Genomic DNA, 19215 nt, shown 5'->3' with positions numbered 1-19215 from the left:
ATTAGCAGAGGCCTTAATGAGAGTTCTGCATACATCTTCCTGTCCTTTCATTGTCACGTCCTGCAAAGGCTGGTGGTCCTCCTTCCAGTCCTGAGTTTGTGCAGGGAGAATGGTCCAACAGCAGGTCCTCACATTATTTATCTAGGGTAGCAGCTTTTCACTTAAGATGATTATTATGATAAGAGCCTATAGGATGATGTGAAAACTCAGCATGTGTCTCAGGTGGTGGTAGCACCAAAGACAACCTCAGAGAATAATGATCCTTAGCAAGAAAAAAAAGTGCAATGTTATCAGCCACAACCATTTCTTTTCTTTTTTTTTTTTTTTGAGATGGAGTCTCGCTCTGTCACCCAGGCTGGACTGCAGTGGCATGATCTCAGCTCATTGCAACCTCAGCCTCTGAGGTTCAAGTGATTCTCCCACCTCAGCCTCCTGAGTAGCTGGGATCACAGGCGCCCACCACCATCCCTGGCTAATTTTTGTATTTTTAGTAGAGACAGAGTTTTGCCATGTTGGCCAGACTGGTCTCGAACTCCTGACCTCAGGAGATCTTCCCTCCTCGGCCTCCCAAAGTGCTGGGATTACGAGAGTGAGCCTCTGCGCCCAGCCCTGCATTCCTTTTACTATAATGCCTTTTTCCATTTTGTTTTAGGCAAACGCCTATCTGATCTTCCAATCCCAGAGGCCCTGTTCTCAATGTTGAGCTCCATTCCTCAGGGTTGAAGTCCAAGGTTATGTTTTGCCAGTTGGCATTGTCTAACTGAGATGGGCAGTGTGAAAGGAAATGACCAGAGTCTGCCATTGCTCAGATTTCTGCATTGACTTTTAGTATCTTTCTGATGGGGTCAAGGCCTCCCCTCTTTCTTCCTTCTAACCAAAATCTCAAGAGTTACTGCAGGCCAGGAATTATAAACTGATACCTAGAGGTGGTAGTTGGGTAAGGTCAATCAGTAAAGAAGGCTAAGTAACTTCAAAACAGGACTCTTAGTTGCATATTAAAAAAGAAAGACTTGGCCAGGCGCGGTGGCTCAAGCCTGTAATCCCAGCACTTTGGGAGGCCGAGGCGGGTGGATCACGAGGTCAAGAGATCGAGACCATCCTGGTCAACATGGTGAAACCCCGTCTCTACTAATACAAAAAAAAATTAGCTGGGCATGGTGGCGCGTGCCTGTAATCCCAGCTACTCAGGAGGCTGAGGCAGGAGAATTGCCTGAACCCAGGAGGCGGAGGTTGCGGTGAGCCGAGATCGCGCCATTGCACTCCAGCCTGGGTAACGAGCGAAACTCCGTCTCAAAAAAAAAAAAAAAAGAAAGACTTTTTTTTGTGTGTGTGGAAATGAAGAATGTTCTTAGGTTATTATTATTACTTTTTTTTTGAGACAGATTCTTGCTCTGCCGCCCAGGCTGGAGTCAGTGGCACTATCACGGCTCACTGCAGCTTCAACTTCCCTGGCTCAAGTGATACTCCCACCTCAACCTCCCAAGAAGCTGGGACTACAGGTGTGCACCACCACACCCAGTTAATATTTTATACTCTTTTTGAAGAGACAGGGTTTTGTCATGTTGCCCAGGCTGGTCTTAAACTCCTAGGCTCAAATGATCCACATGCCTCGGCCTCCCAGAGTGCTGGGATTACAGATGTGATCCACTGTGCCTGGCCAAAACAATCTTTCTTAAAACATGAACCTCTTGGTCCATCTCTACCTGCCACTTAGAAAAAAGACATGGGGCCACGCACAGTGGCTTACACCTGCAATCCCAGCACTTTGGGAGTCCGAGGCAGGTGGATCACCTGAGGTCAGGAGTTTGAGACCAGCCTGGCCAACATGGTGAAACCCCATCTCTAAAAAATATAAAAATTACCCAGGTGTGGTGGCACATGCCTGTAATTCCAGTTACTTGGGAGGCTGAGTGGGGAGGAATGCTTGAATCCAGGAGGTAGAGGTTGCAGTGAGCGGAGATAGCACCAGAGACTCTGTCTCACAATAAATAATAAAAAAGAGATGGATACAAAAAGATTTAACTTTCCTCCTATTATAAGAAATCAAAAGCACTAATGCTATTATAAATGACAATAGACACTGGCCTTAATAAGAGGGAGACAATAGGGAGTGGTGAGGTTTGTGGCCAACTAGAAAGCCACACCCTGTCTAGAGTGGGTAGCTGCTATTCAGTCTATGCAGATTGTTGCCCCATAAGAATATGGTTGGGTACAGTGTCTCACACCTATGATCCCAGCACTTTGGGAGGCCGGCAAGGGAGGATTGCTTGAACTAGGAGTTCGAGACCACACTGGGCAACATAGCAAGATCCTGTCTCTACAAAATATATAAAAAATTAGCCAGGTCTGGTGGCATCAGCCTGTAGTACTAGTTACTCAGGAGGCTGAGGTAGGAGGATCTCTTAAGTCGAGGAGATTGAGGTTGCAGTAAGTAAGCTATGATGGTGCCCCTGCACCCCAGTCTCGGGGACAGAGCAAGACTCTGTCTCTAAACAAACAAAAAAAAGAATATAGGCTCAATGTGGTCAGATTATGTACATTTATATAAAGAGAAGCTGTAGATATATTTATGTAAAAATTTGAAACATTGGTAATACATTTACAATATAACTATAAATTATCTCTTAGGACAATACGGTATAGACCTAACAAATCAGGTCTGCAGGTTAGATCTGGGCTGAGACTGCCTCTTTCTGTCCTTTTTTGTCCTGTGAGGGCTCATATGATGGCCATACCTCTTTGTTTTTAATTAAGAAAGAAAATATAAAAGCATTTTAAACCATATTTGTTTACTTAATCATGAATGGAGAATAGTTTCCTAATGCTTATGGTGTGGTCTTGACTTTTGAGGACAACATAATAAAAGTCTACAGTTGGGCTTTTCCAGCAAACATTTCCAGATATCATTGCTAGAGGGACAGTCAGCTAGTGGGACCATGGATCTGACCTACTACAGAATCCCTAATGTCCTTATCTTCCTGGCCAGCCATCAGCAGCTAAGGAAAGCAATTGCCGCCAAGGCTCTAGAATGCCTCATTCTCCCCGCTGAAGCTACGTAGAGAGGCTTTGAGGCCTTGTTTAGATGAGCTGGCAGTGAAAGCTGCCATCTGTAGGCCAAGCATCAGGAAAATGAAGCAGATCATCACTTGCTGAGTTACCTAAGCCACCCCCACCTACTGACTCCCCACTAGTCACTTCACCCTGACTTCACTGCAATGCAGAGGATGGGTGTGAAATTCACATGCTTCCCTAATGTTGCCCTGGCCTGACCTGTCAGCTTCCTGGACAGGTGAGACAAAGGTGCTGCTGATCTCCAGCCAAATCCAGCCACTCTTTGGAAGTGATATCGACTTAGCTGTCAAAACACATCTGAACAGATTGGCAAAGACTAAAAAGTTGGATAACAGATGGAATTGGCAAGGCTGTGAGGAAACAGTCACTCTCCTAGTTAGCTGCTAAGATTGATACAACCACTGTGGCAAGTATCACCAAAATCACAAATGTCATGACTTTTGATCCAACAATCCCACTTTTAGGAATTTATTCTTTTTTGTTTTTTTGAGACATGGTCTCACTCTGTTGCCCAGGCTAGAGTGCAGATTTGCAATGATACAATTGCAGCTGACTGTAGCCTTGATCTTCTGGGCTCAGATGATTCTCCCCACTCAGTCTCCAGGGTAGCTGGGACTACAAGCATGTGCCCCCATGCCCAGTTATTATTATTATTTTTTTGTATTTTTTGTAGGAATGGGGTTTCACCATGTTGCCCAGGCTGGTCTCAAACTCCTGGGCTCAAGGGCCCTCCTGCCTCAGCCTTCCAAAGTGTTGGGATTACAGGTGTGAGTAGCCATGACTGGCTTTTAGGAACTTATTCTATTGATAAGCCTGACCCTGTGCCAAATAGCACAATATTGACAATGGCTCATTATGAAGGACTGATACAATAAATTACAGGATGACCACACAGTGCAATATTATGTGGCTATAAAAAAAGGAACTAAGATCCTCTTTACCTATAATGGGGATTAATCTCTAAGATATGTTAATAAGTGAAAAGCGGCAGGCCCCTACCCCATGACCGGAGAGAGAAGAAGCTGAAAGGGGGAGAGGGTCGGGTGTGCCTGGGCAGGTCCCTACCCTCCCCCACAAACTCCAGAGGGCTGAAGCTCTGACTCTAGTTGGTTGTGCAGCCAGTGCCACAGTCTGAGCTGAACCCTGAATGATCCAGCCCAGTGGAGGAAGGGCACAACCCACTATTAGAGGGGTGGGACTGGGCTACATGTTTTAACAAAAAACACAGGAAGCCTATATAGCAACAGGACTGCATTCTTGACCACCCAGCAGCGCCGCCAAGTCAGTGGAAGAGGCAGGCCTAAACACCCAGTGCAAACAAAAAAGACACAGGAAGCTTCCCTAGTAACCTGAAGGAGTCCCTAGAAACCCAGTAGCCCCTCGACAGGCAGACAAGCGACTTCATCAAGCAGCTCCCTGAGACCACAGCCAGGTAAATCCACAAAGATGGGAAAAAAACAGTGCAAAAAAGATGAAACCATCAAAGACCAGAACACCTCTTCTCCTTCAAGGGATCACAACTCCTCAACAACACAGGAACACAACATGACTGAGGAGTGTGACAAATTGGCAGAAATAGGCTTCAGAAGGTGGATAATAACAAACTTTTCTGAGCTAAAGGAATACGTTCTAACTCAATGCAAAGAAACCAAAAACCTTGAAAAAAGGTTAGACGAAATGCTAACTAGAATAACCAGCTTAGAGAAGAACATAAACAACTTGATGGAGTTGAAAAACACAGCACGAGAACTACTAGAAGGAAACACAAGTTTTAATAGCTGTATCAACTAAGCAGAAGAAAGGATATCAGAGATTGAAGATCAACTCGAAATAAAAAGAGAAGTCAAGACAAGAGAAAAAAGAGTAAAAAGAAATGAACAAAGCCTCCAAGAAATATGAGATTATGTGAAAAGACCTAATCTACACTTGATCGGTGTACCTGAAAATGATGGGAAGAATGAATCCAAGCTGGAAAACACACTCCAGGATATTATCCAGGAGAACTTCCCAAGCTTAGCAAGTCCAACATTCACATTCAAAAAATACAGAGAACTCCACAAAGATATTCCTCAAGAAGAGCAACCCCAAGACATATAATTGTCAGATTCACCTGAAATGAAAGAAAAAATGCTAAGGGCAGCCAGAGAGATAGGTCAGGTCACCCACAGAGGGAAGCCAATCAGACTCACAGAGGACCTCTCGGCAGAAACCCTACAAGCCAGAAGAGAGTAGAGGCCAATATTCAACATCCTTAAAGAAAAGAACTTTCAACCCAGAATTTCATATCCAGCCAAACTAAGCTTTGTAAGTGAAGGAGAAATAAAATCCCTTATGGAAAAGCAATTACTAAGAGATTTCGTCACCACCAGACCTGCCCTACAAGATCTCCTGAAAGAAACACTAAGCACGGAAAGGAACAAGTACCAGTTACTGCAAAAGCAAACCCATTGGCAAAGACCAAAAATGAAATGAAGAAAATGAGTCAACCAAAGGGAAAGAGAACCAGCCAGTAATAAAATGGCAGGATCAAATTCACATGTAACAATATTAACATTGAATGTAAACGGCCTAAACACCCCAATCAAAAGACACAGACTAGCAACTGGATAAAAAGTCAAGACCCATCAGTGTGCTGTATTCAGAAACCCATCTCACATACAAAGACACACATAGACTCGAACAAAATAAAGGGATGGAAGAAGATTTACCAAGCAAATGGAGAACAAAAAAAAGCAGGGGTTGCAATCCTAATCTCTGATAAAATGGACTTCAAACCAACAAAGATCAAAAGAGAGAAAGAAGGACACTACATAATGGTCAAAGGATCAATCCAACAAGAAGAGCAAACTATCCTAAATATATACACACCCAACACAGGAGCACCCAGACACATAAAGCAAGTTCTTAACAACCTAAAATGAGATTTAGACTCCTACACAATAATAGCGGGAGACTTCAACACTCCACTGTCAATATTAGACAGATCAAAGAGACAGAAAATTAACAAGGACATCCAGGACTTGAATACAGAGCTGTACCAAGTGGAGCTAATAGACATATACAGAACACTCCACCCCAAATCCACAGAATATACATTTTTCTCAGCACCACATTGCACTTACTCTAAAACTGACCACATCATTGGAAGCAAATCACTCCTCAGCAAATGCAAAAGAACAGAAATCATAACAAACAGTCTATCAGACCACAGCGCAATCAGACTAGAACTCAGGATTAAGAAACACACTCAAACCTGTACAACCACTTGGAAACTGAACAACTTGCTTCTGAGTGTCGACTGGATAAACAATGAAATGAAGGCAGAAATAAAGATGTACTTTGAAACCAATCAGAATGAAGACACAACTTACCAGAATCTTCTGGGACACCTTTAAAGCAGTGTTGAGAGGGAAATTTATAGCAATAAATGCCCACATGAGAAACAAGGAAAGATCTAAAATTGACACCCTATCATCAAAATTGAAAGAGCTAGAGGAGGAAGATAAAAAAAAAAAAACTCAAAAGCTAGCAGAAGACAAGAAATAACTAAGATCAGAGCAGAACTGAAGAAGATAGAGACACAAAAAAACCCTTCAAAAAATCAATAAATCCAGGAGCTGGTTTTTTGAAAAGATCAACAAAATAGACAGGCCACTAGCCAGATTAATAAAAAAGAAAAGGGAGAAGAATCAAATAGATGCAATAAAAAACAAAAAAGGGGCTATCATCACTGATCCCACAGAAACACAAACTACCATCAGAGATTACTATGAACAGCTCTATGCACATAAACCAGTAAACCAAGAAGAAATGGATAAATTCCTAGACACTTGTACTCTACCAAGACTAAACCAGGAGGAAGTTAAAACCCTAAATAGACCAATAACAAGGGCTGAAGTAAAGGCAGCAATCAATAGCCTACCAACCAAAAAAAGTTCAGGTCCAGATAGGTTCACAGCCGAATTCTACCAGACGTACAAAAAGGAGCTGGTTACATTCCTTCTGAAACTGTATCTAACAATATAAAAGGAGGGAATCCTCCCTAACTAATTTTATGAGACCAATATCATTCTGATAGCAAAAACAGGCAGAGACTCAACAAAAAAAGAAAACTTCAGGCCAATATCCATAATGAACATTGACACAAAAATCTTCAATAAAATACTGGCAAACAGATTGCAACAGCACATCAAGAAGCTTATCCATCACAATTAAGTAGGCTTCATCCTGGGGATGCAAGGCTGGTTCAACATACACAAATCCATAAATGTAATCCATCACATAAATGGAACCAAAGACAAAAACCACATGATTATCTCAATAGATGCAGAGAAGTCCTTCGACAAAATTCAACAGCCCTTCATGCTAAAAACTCTCAATAAACTAGGTATCGACAGAATGCATCATAAAATGATAAAAGCTGTATATGACAAACCTACAGCCAATATCATACTGAATGGGCAAAAGCTGGAAGAATTCCCTTTGAAATCAGGCATTAGATAAGGATGCCTTCTCTCATGACTCCTATTCAATATAGTATTGGAAGTTCTAGCCAGAGCAATCAGGCAAGAAAAAGAAATAAAGGGTATTCAATTAGGAAAGGAGGAAGTCAAACTGTCTCTATTTGCAGATGGCATGGTTGTATATCTAGAAGACCCCATCGTTTCAGCCCAAAATCTTCTCAAACTGATAAGCAACTTCAGCAAAGTCTCAGGATACAAAATCAATGTGCAGAAATCACAAGCATTCCTATATACCAATAACAGACAAACAGAGAGTCAAATCAAGAGCAAACTCCCATTCACAATTGCTACAAAGAGAATAAAATACCTAGGAATACAACTAAAAAAGGATGTAAAGTACTTCTTCAAGGAGAACTACAAACCACTGCTCAATGAAATAAGAGAGGACACAAACAGATGGAAAAACATTCCATGCTCATGGCTAAGAAGAATTAATATAGTGAAAATGGCCATACTGCCCAAAGTAATCTATAGATTCAATGCTATCCCCATCAAGCTACCAAAGACCTTCTTGACAGAACTGGAAAAAATCACTTTAAACTTCATATAGAATCACAAGAGAGGGTGCATAGCCAAGACAATCCTAAGCAAAAAAAACAAAGCTGGAGGCATCACACTGCCAGACTTCAAACTATACTACAAGGCTACAGTAATCAAAACAGCAAAGGAAACCATCATTAGAGTGAATCAACAACCAACAGAATGGGAAAAATTTTTGCAATCTACCCATCTGACAAAGGGCTAATACGCAGACTCTACAAAGAACTAAAACAGATATACAAGAAAAAAACAAACAACCCCATTCAAAAGTGGGTGAAGGATATGAACAGACACTTTACAAAAGAAGACATACATGAGGCCAACAAACATATGAAAAAATGCTCATCATCACTGGTCATTAGAGAAATGCAAATCAAAACCAATTGAGATACCATCTCACGCCAGTTAGAATGGCGATCATTTTGAGACAACAGATGCTGGAGAGAATGTGGAGAAATAGGAACACTCTTACACAGTTGGTGGGTGTATAAATTAGTTCAAGCATTGTGGAAGACAGTGTGGCGATTTCTCAAGGATCTAGAAATAGAATTCCATTTGACCCAGCAATCCCATTACTGGGTATATACCCAAAGAACCATAAATCATTCTACTGTAAAGACATATGCACACGTATGTTCATTGCAGCCCTGTGTACAATAGCAAAGACCTGGAACCAACCCAAATGCCCATCAATGATAGACTGGACAAAGAAAACGTGGTACATATACACCATAGAATACTATGCAGCCATAAAAAACGATGAGTTCATGTCCTTTGTAGGGACTTGGATGAATCTGGGAACCATCATTCTCAGCAAACTGACACAAGAACAGAAAGCCAAACACCGCATGTTCTCACTTATAGGTGGGTGTTGAACAATGAGAACACGTGGACTCAGGGAGAGGAGCATCACACACTGGGGGCAGTTGGGGGGGTCGGGGAGAGAGAGCGGGGGGTGGGGAGGGATAACATGGGGAGAAATGCCAGATATAGTATGCACCTAAAGTAAAAAACAAAAAAGTGAAAAGCAAGTATAAAACAACATGTGTAATGTGCTCTTATTTGTATAAAAATATGTCAAGAATGATATGTGTTTGTCAATGCATAAAACATGGCTAAAAGAATACACAAAAACCTTTAATATTGCTTGACTCTGGGGAAGAAAACTATGTGGCTGGGATTAGAAACAGAGCTTTTCATCATGTATCTTTTTGTTTATTTATTTCAATTTTTTTTTAGAGACAGGGTCTCACTCTGTCACCCAGGCTAGAGTACAGAGGTGCTATATCACAGCTCACTGCAGGCTTGAATTCCTGTCCTCAAGTGATTCTCCTGACTCAGTTGCCTGAGTAGCTAGGAACTACAGATATATGCCATTATGCTCCACTAATTAATTTTTTTTATAGAGATAAGGTCTTGCTATGTAGCCCAGGCTGCTGGTGGTGGTGGTGGTTTTTTTTTTTTTTTTTGAGAGGGAGTCTTGCTCTGTCATCCAGGCCGGAGAGCAATGGTGTGATCTTGGCTCACTGCAACCTCTGCCTCCCAAGTTCAAGAGATTCTCCTGCCTCAGCCTCCTGAGTAGCTGGGATTACAGGTGTGTGCCACCACACCAGGCTAATTTTTGTATTTTTAGTAGAGATAGGGTTTCGCCATGTTGGCCAGGATGGTTTTGAACTCTGGACCTCAAGCTATCCTCCTGCCTTGGCTTCCCAAAATGCTAGGATTACAGGCATGAGCCACTGTGCCCAGCTACCATGTATCTTTTACATATTTTAAATTTGGAACTATAAGAATGCCTTTCCTGGTAGAAACATAATTAAAATGTATAAAATGGCAAGCTCACCAACAATACCAAACCACCCAAAAACAAAGTCGAGGTCCACATCTGAGGATAAGCACTCCTGGCCTCGGCCTCCCAAGTTCTCCAGCCACAGCGGCTGCTTTCCATCATGATATAGTTTAGGATTTAGCTTCCCTCCCCTCATCTTCTCACCTGGGAGGGGTTGAGAAGGCAGGGTGGTACCAGGTTGGCATCAAATACTTACCTGCTCCTTCTCTGAATATGGGTTGTTGAGGACGACAGGCACATTGCCCTTCCCCCATAGGTCATTGAAGACTCGGTCGTTCTCCACGCCAAGGGGCAGAGGTTTGTGTGACTTGCCATCCAAATCTCTGAAAGGCAAGGTGGGGCAGGTGAGGAAGGGGACATCAGGAGAGACCACTGGTTGCTTTGATCTGGAAGTCCTGAGTCTGTACAGAACCTCAGTGGCTCACTCACATAACTCGATGTGAGCCAGTGAGCTTCGGGTACCCAGACGGCTGCTTCATAAAGATCCACAGTGACATGTGGGAAGGCAGCTCCGGGTGTCAATCACAAAGGGAGCTCATCCAAGGTGACCCTGACAGCTGGTGCATCCCCATCTCTGTGGACATTATTTCAGGATGGCAAGGAGAAGGATTTTGCTTGTCCCTCTCCCTTCTTCATTCCAAGGATCTGGGAACACAGGAGGCCTGTTTCCTAGTAATACTCCATGCCGCAAACCCCTGGACAACTTAACGCTCATGACACCTACCAATGGAAAAGGTAGGAGGCAGGAAGGATAGAGAGGTCCTGTGGGCTTGGGGTGATAAGTTACTCTGATCCTGACCAAGACTTTTGGCTTTGAACAATAGCAGCTCAGGACAAACAGAATGATTCAGAAAATTAAAGGGAACGCAGCAACAACAACAACAAAATACTATTAATAAGGAGAGAGAGCATTTATTAAGCACTTACTATGTGCCAAGCACTGTACATGTAGGTTTTAAAAAATTATTTTACTTATATTAGATATGGGTTCTCCTTGTGTTGGCTAGGCTGATCTCTAACTGGGCTCACTCAAGTGATGCCCCTGTCTCAGCCTCCCAAAGTGCTGGGATTACAGGAGTAAGCCATCATGCCTGGCCATGAGTTTTAGTGAATTTAACTCTTGTGACAACCCTTTGAGGCAGGAATGACTTTTTTTTTTTCCTCAGACTTGTCCCATCATCCTAGCTGGAATACAGTGGCATAATCACAACTCACTGCAGCCTTGATCTCCTGGGCTGAAGTGAGCCTCCTTCCTCAGCCTCCTGAGGAGCTGGGACTACAAGGGTGTAACACTATGTCTGGCTAACTTTTTTATTTTTTGTAGAGACAGGGTCTCACTATGTTGCCCAGCCTGGTCTGGAACTCCTTGGCTTAAGTGATCCTCCCACCCCAGCCTCCCAAAGTGCTGGGATCATAGTCATGAGCCACTGAACCTGTCCAGGAATGACTGTTAATCACCACTTTATGGTTGCGGTAAGGGAGACAGAGAGAATCTAAGTTGCTCAAGGTCACATAGTGGCAAAGCCTAGTATTCCGGCCCATTCATCACACCCATTCTAAAGGAGGGGCTGTCACTATCATCATCATCACCACCATCACTGTCATTTTTTTTTTTTTTTTTGAGACAGAGTCTCGCTCTGTCGCCAGGTGCTAGGCTGGAGTGCAATGGTGCAATCTTGGCTCACTGCAACCTCTGCCTCTTAGGTTCAAGCTAATCTCCTGCCTCAGCCTCCCGAGTAGCTGGGACTACAGGGGCGTGCCACCATGCCCAGCTAATTTTTTTGTATTTTAGTAGGGATGGGTTTCACTATGTTGGCCAGGATGGTCTCGATCTCTTGACCTTGTGATCCGCCTGCCTCGGCCTCCCAAAGTGCTGGGATTACAGGCGTGAGCACCGCGCCTGGCCTCACCATCATTTTTATCACCACCACTACCACAGTCATCACCACAGCCACCATGATTCTCACTGTTACCATCATCATTATTGTAATTATCATCATCTAACTTTCCTCATCAGCCTCTACCATAATCACCATCGCCGTCACCATAATCACCCTTATCATAATCATCATCAACTTCATCATATCCTAATCTTCATGATCAGCGCCATCATCATCACCATCAGTCAGCATCACCATCATCACCATCATCTTCCTCCTCCTCTGCATCATGACCACACCAGCATCTTCATGACCACCAGTGTCATCCTCACAATCATCATCACATGAGGAAACTATAGTTCAGAGCAGGTAAGTTACTAGCCTAAGTCACACAGCCAGTGATGATAGATTCAAACCTAGGCTTGTTCTGGATGCTAGAGCCGGACTTTTTTTGGAGACGGTCTAAACTCTGTCACCCAGACTGGAGTGCAGTGGCGCGATCATAGCTCATTGCAGCCTTGACCTCCTAGGCTCGAGCGATCCTCTCACCTCTGCCTCTCCAGTAGCTGGGACTACCAGAGCATACCACCATGCCTAGCAATGTGTTAAATTTTTTGTAGAGACAGAGTCTCACTGTGTTGCTCAGGTTGGTCTCAAACTCCCAGACTCAAGTGATCCTCTTGCCTCGGCCTCCCAAAGTGCTGGGATTACAGGTATGAGCCACCATACCCGGCCAGAATCTGACTTCTTACCCAGTAAGTTTTCCTGGCTCCCTGTTCCTGAACTCTAACAGGTTCAGGATGAGGTGATCTCAGCTAGGCCCACAGGCTGGCCACCGTCTGAGATGGAGATAGGAGTTGGCACTAGAATCCAGATGGCCTCATCAGACCTGTCTAACTCTCTGAGTTCTTCTACTCTCTGAGTCCTGCCCTCCTGCTTCCCAACAGTCTTTCTCCATTTGGCTCTCCTATCCGATTTGACTCTGACAATGGCCTCTGTCTATTCCCTAATTGGGCAGTGCAGCTTGCCCTGTGGCCCATCTTGGTTTGAGTCCTGGGCATTAAGACTGGCCTTTGTCTTGCCTTCTGTTCTATGTTCCCAGCTTTGGGGACTCCTCCATCCCCAATCTGGCCCCCAATGACAGTCATCTGGAATGAACCAGAAGCCACAGTCCAAGCTCTGAGAGCATAAGCCCCAGTGGCCCCTCCAGCAGCTTCCTCTGGGCCACCCAGATCCCCTGCCTGCTGTGTTTCACGCAGTCCCTGTGGCCCACGTCAAAGCCACTTCCGCTCTTCTGCCTGGAGAGGTTTGCATTCGTAAGAGGGAACATTCTGTTTTACCTTCGCTAAAATGTCACCAAAACATACCCAGAGTGGCTCTTGATTACAGGCATTTCCTAAGTCAGTGGTTACCTACATGATCATAAACAGAAGTATCGTCTGTTGAGAGTGCTGCTCTAAGTGTCACTCAGTTCCCTTTCAGCTCTGAAACTCCTGATCCTACATCACATGACCATACACAAGGATTCAGCAGAGAAGGGAGGTTAATGTATCTGGAGCCTCTATAACATTCCAGGTACTTGGGCAGAAGTTATTTCACTTAATTTCAGCAGACATTAAAAGCCCCCATTTTACTGATGAAAAAGCTGAACCCAGGGAGGTTATGTAAGTTTCCCAAGGTCCCACCATAAACACATAGTACAACTGGAATTTGAAACTAGGTGTGACTTATGGGCTGCCAAGAGCCTTTCTTTTTTTATCTATTTTATTTTTTGAGATGGAGTCTTGCTCTGTCACCCAGGCTGGAGTGATCTTGGCTCACTGCAACTTCTACCTCCCAGGTTCAAGCTATTCTCCCGCCTCAGCCTCCCGCATAGCTGGGACTACAGGTGTGCACCACTATGCCCAGCTAATTTTTGTACTTTTATTAGAGATGGGGTTTTACCATGTTGGCCAGGCTGGTTTCAAACTCCTGACCCCAGGTGATCTGCCTGCCTTGGCCTCCCAAAGTTCTGGGATTACAGGAGATTCTTCCTTTTATAAAACAGAGGTAGGAGAAACTGGTTAAGACACTCAATCTAAGCCACAGGCTACAGAGCAAGTAACCCAACATCTCGGGCTGAATGAAGTCAATTTACAAAAATTACAGGTACAATTACCTAGGCAACTTGGACACGATCACATGGTTTGTCTTGTGTGAATTTGCAGGGCAAGTTTCTTTTACCATCATTCTGTTCTCTTAATCTATTAACACCTTTGTTTAAATAATGCAGTTGAAGTGTTTTGCCAACAGAAACTTAATTTTGGAGTCCTGTGTGATGAACACATACAATTTTTATTATTTATTTATTTAGAAATGGAGTCTTGCTCTGTCACCCAGGTTGGAGTGCAGTGGCATGATCTTGGCTCACTGCAACCTCTACCTCCCAGGTTCAAGTGATTCTTCTGCCTCAGCCTCCCTAGTAGCTGGGATTATAGGTGCCTACCACCACGCCCAGCTATTTTTTAAAAATTTTTTATTTTTAGTAGAGACAGTGTTTCACCATGTTGGCCAGGCTGGTCTCAAACTCCTGGCCTTGAGTGACCAACCCAGAAAGGATATTTTTAATATGGGACCATGAGAAACATCCAGGTTGAACTACTTTGCTTCCCATCACCCAGGAGCAAAATCAGAAGTAGATTTAGTTTGATTCTCAACCCACAATCCATCAGTGATAACCAGGTCTGAGGGAAATACTTGGTTTGTTGCCACAAATCTGTTCAACCTGGATCCACCTGTGTGCTGGGGTTGCATGAGCAGTGTAGCATGCTGGTTAAGGATGTGGCTGTGGACCGGCAGGAACTGGGTTCAAGTTCTGGCCTTGCTGGTTATAAGCTGTGTCACTTTGAACACTTCATCTGTCTCAGACTCAGTTTACTCATCTGTTAAATAGGGCCAATAATATCTGCAATGATTAAAGGAGGTAAAGCTTATAGTACTTAGCAGCATGGCACCTGCTATCACTCCTACTGCTTACAGAGGATCAGAAAGAAACAGAGAAAGACACTTTCAGTTCTGTGTAGAACAGTGGCTATTCCTCTAAGTCATCACTGTCTAGAACTTCCTGTGATGATGGAAATGTTTCATATCTGCACTATCCCGTATTATAGCCACTAGACACACGTGGCAATTGAGCACCTGAAATGTGGTTATTGTCATGGAGGAACTAAATTTTAAATTTTATTTAACTTTGATTGATTTAAATGTAAAGAGCCATATGTGGCTCAAAGCTTATCAGACAGTGCAGCTGCTGGAAACCTTAATGTCTCCTTAAGACTATGAATGGAAAACATACATGGCTGCAACCAGGGGGCATCTTTGCTGGGGGCTGGAGCACAGGTGGGGAGGTCTACACTTAGACACTTTCTAAGCTGCTAGATCTTGTTCACGGAGCCCAGGAATTCAATAATTCTCAACTTCCCTTCCAGACTCCTACCTCCTATCATTCTTGGCCCTGATCTCTTGATTCTTCCCAAGGAGCACACCCTGTCCACCCTTATACTTAAGCTCCCAAGGTTGCTCTTTCATGTTCCCTCTGCTGAGGGCCAATTCCTACTTAGCCTTGAAGACCCACTTCACATCCCACCTGTTCTGGTAATTTAATGAGATCATGCATGTAAAATGCCTAGCACATAATCGACACTAACTAAACATGAGTGATGTATATTTCCATTTACAGCTAAGAAAACTGAAGCCCAGAGAGATTAGGTGATTTGTCAAAGGTCACACAGCAGGTAATAAGAGCTTGAAAACGAGATGCCTCTTCACTGTTGTCCTAGCTGAGGGTCACGGTGTATAGGGCTTATGTGGGGGGGCCTCTGGGAGGGTAGCATTTGGTTGGACCTCATATCTGAGAAGAACCTCAAATTTAGATGTTAGATGTTCCCTCCAAATGGGGTAGACGTGTTGAATATATTCATCTGTGAAATATAAATTTAGTAACTCTGTTTTATTATTATTATTTTGAGACAGAGTCTCACTCTCTCTCCCAGGCTGGAGTAGAGTGGCACAATCTTGGCTTACCACAATCTCCATTTCCCAGGTTCAAGCAATTCTCCTGCCTCAGCCTCCTGAGTAGCTGAGATTACAGATGTGCACCACCATGCCTGGCTAACTTTTGTATTTTTAGTAGAGACGGGATTTTGTCATGTTGGCCAGGCTGGTCTCCAACTCCTGACCTCAAGTGATCCATTTGCCTCAGCCTCCCAGAGTGTTGGGATTATAGGTGTAAGCCACTGTGCCTGGCCTGTTTTATTATTTATTCACTAAAAATATATTGAGAGCCCACAGAAGGAGATGGACAGGGCCTCTTTTGACTTCTGAGATGTCTGGATGGTAGCTCCCCTTTAACAGTGCCCGTGAGTCTTGGTCTTGCCCAGCTGCCTGGAATAATCTCAGTTGAGATCAGAGTTTCTCCACTTCCACACTACTGGCATTTTGGACCTGATAATTTCTTGTTGCCAGGCTGTCCTGTGCACTGGAGGATGATAGAGCAGCATTCCTGTCCTCTGCACACTAGATGCCAGTAGCACCCCTATCTCGAAAGTTGTGACAACCAAAAAATTCTTCCAGATATTGCAAAGTGCCCCCTGGGAGGCAAAATTGTATTCCTACCCATTGAGAGGTGCTCTCCATGGTTAAGATGTGGCTGAGCATTTCAGTGTGACGCTGCTTCTAAGTTCCTCCCCATCCTTGCTCTCTGCTCACCCAAGGGTCTGCAAGAACTTATTTACCAGCTGTCCCTTGTTCCCAGATGGAATTGAGGCGCCGCCTTCACTAAATGGCCCTCACCTACCACTCTCAGGTGTCCTTCTCCCTCTGGAAAAGCCATCCCCCAGTGAGCCTGGCATTCTGGTGAATAGTGTCCCCAGGGCTATCACATGGTCACATTTGGTGGTTCTCAAACTCCAGGGTGCATCCAGATCAACTGAAGGGCTTGTTAAAATTCAGATTCCTGGCCAGGCATTGTGACTCATGCCTGTAATTCCAGCACTTTGGAAGGCCGAGGTGGGAGGACTGCTGGAGCCCAGGAGTTCCAGACCAGCCTGGGCAACAAAGTGAGACCCTGCCTATAAACAAAATAAAAAAAAATTAGCTGGGTGTGGTGGCACCTGTCTATCATCCCAACTACTGGGAAGACTGAGGCAGGAGAATCAGTTGAGCCCAGGAGGTTGAGGCTGCAGCGAGCCAAGGTTGTGCCACTGCACTTCAGCCTGGGCAACAGAGACAGACCTTGTCTCTCTCACACACAAACAAACCCCTCATATTTCTGAGCTCTCCTCCTAGAGAGTTTGAGCAGTGGGTCTAGGAGGGAACCCTAGAATCTATATCATCAGAAGCACCCTAGGTGGTCCATGGACAAACTGGGAGACCCATTTCTTTGGGAGCCCTCTGGCCCAGGCTCTAGCAGTAGGCAGCAAGGTCCCTTCTGGGTTAGAAATGTTAGCCTCCTTATCTCCTTTCCTTTCTTCACCCCCATCCTTCTATAACTGCCTCCCTCCTGGCAAACGTTTTCTATGCTTTCTGGCAAGAAGAAAACTAAATCCTTATTTCTTCCACTTTACTAGTTGGATGATCATATCCAAGCCAAGAGTCAGTCTCACATCTCTAAACCTTCTGAGAATCTTTGCCAGATCCTTCCAACTGAAGCTTCCCAAGAACCAGGTCCCCCGATCTCTTGCACAGAAGAAAAAGAGGTCCTGGGATGGACTCCCCAGAAAGTTTGAATGTGGGTCGATTGGCCAGATACTGACCACTTAGGACCCTGAGGATCTGGGAGGGGAGCAGGTGGGCCATGCCTGTGTGCTGGGCACAGGGAAGCAGGGGCTGCTCCTGCTCCGGCCAACCAGACAAGGAGGCTGCCGAGGAGCAGCTGGTGCTGGCAGGAGGCCCTGACCACGTTTTACAGCAGACACCACACTCTCTCTGACTCCCGCTTCTCCTGGCCCTGCAGGCTCCAGCAGCCTTGAATTTTGCTTCCACCTGGTCTAGAATGCTGGGGGTCAAGTTAAAGTGGAAGGCTTGGAGGCTGTGGAGACCGGGTCTGGGGTCTCTGCAAAGCTTTTCTTCTAGATTTCATCATACTTGGAGTGGGAGGAGTGGGAAGTTCTGGTTAAACAGAAAAGTATGCTTTATTATTATTTTTAGAGTCAAGGTCTTGCTCTGTCACCCAGGCTGGAGTACAGTAGCATGATCATGGCTCACTGCAGCCTTGAACTCCTGGACTCAAATGATCCTCCTGCCTCAGCTTTCCGAGCAGCAGGGATTATAGGCATGCACCACCACACCTGACTAATTTTTAAATTTTTTTTTGTAGGGGTGGGGACTTGCTATGTTGCCCAGGCTGGTTTTAAACTCCTGGGCTTAAGTGATCCTCCTGCCTTGGCCTCCCAGTGTTGGGATTACAGGTGTGAGCCATACACCTGGCCAAAAGTTTGCTTTCAAACAGATTTCAGGAGGAATTCTACCATGAATGGTGCAGCTGGGAAGTGAGGAGAGGGCCTTTGGGGCTCTGTCACAGTTGTGACTTAATTGCTAATATCACCAAAGCTGGGCAGGATTCTCAAACTCATAGGTGTGCAGGGGCCAGGCTGGTGAGGTCGATGTGTGGATTGGGCTGTCTGGATCCTGGAGGACGAGAGACCCCACAGTGGCCCCTTCCCAGCTCCTGCCACTGGTTGCCTTGCGAGGGTGTAGATTCCATGTTAAGAATTCTCTGGATTTTTTGTTTGTTTTTCTAGGAGGCTGAAAACCTGATTTCACCGCAAATTTACTTTTCCTGAAAACTGCAGGCCAAATAAGACCCATGGGAGAACTGTGTGTGGTCCTCAACCTCATTTGCAACCTTTGCCCTAAAAGGATGCGTTGAGTTCCTTTCTTTGGAGGGATGTTCCAGAGAAGTGGACTGGGGGGAGTTCCTACAATTCAGGTGTGGCCTGGCCTGTGATGAGCGTGCCCGCCACTGGCCCTCACGAGGAACCTGAATGCTAGCTCGGGAAGAAACCTCAAGGCTCACCTGGGCCACATCTCACTTTTACAGATGGGGAAACTGACGCTCAAGGAGGTCAAAGGGCTTTCCTAAAGTCTGTAGCTGGTGAGTGCTAACGTGGAAGGAGGGGCTAGAAGCAAGGTCCGTGGACTCAGTCCAGTGAGACCTCACAGGGATGGCGACAGGGACAGCCATTGGTTAGCCCGGGGCCTGGCCACAGCATTGCTCAACGGCATTGGTTAGATGAGTGTCGGAGACTGAATAACAGCCCCAAAGATCTCAGGTTCGAATTCCTTGAACCTGTATATGTTTTCTTGGATGGAG

General features: G+C 44.8%; 1 protein-coding gene across 3 annotated transcripts in view; it reads right to left on the bottom strand.

Moving 5' to 3' along the window:
* NOS1 (nitric oxide synthase 1) overlaps positions 1-19215 on the bottom strand; it is a 231872-nt gene that overhangs the window by 91849 nt on the left and 120808 nt on the right. For all 3 annotated transcript variants that reach the window (XM_064379759.1, XM_064379761.1, XM_064379760.1), the window contains exon 3: positions 10181-10307. In XM_064379759.1, the coding sequence (XP_064235829.1) occupies positions 10181-10307 (127 nt within the window). The remainder of the gene's footprint in view (positions 1-10180; positions 10308-19215) is intronic.

Source organism: Aotus nancymaae, unplaced genomic scaffold (assembly GCF_030222135.1).
Source record: "Aotus nancymaae isolate 86718 unplaced genomic scaffold, 86718_ANA_hifiasm-v0.15.2.pri h1tg000021l, whole genome shotgun sequence".
Taxonomy (NCBI): Eukaryota; Metazoa; Chordata; class Mammalia; order Primates; family Aotidae; genus Aotus; species Aotus nancymaae.
Note: the sequence above shows the minus strand (reverse complement) of the source record. Positions and strands in the feature narration are given on the sequence as shown.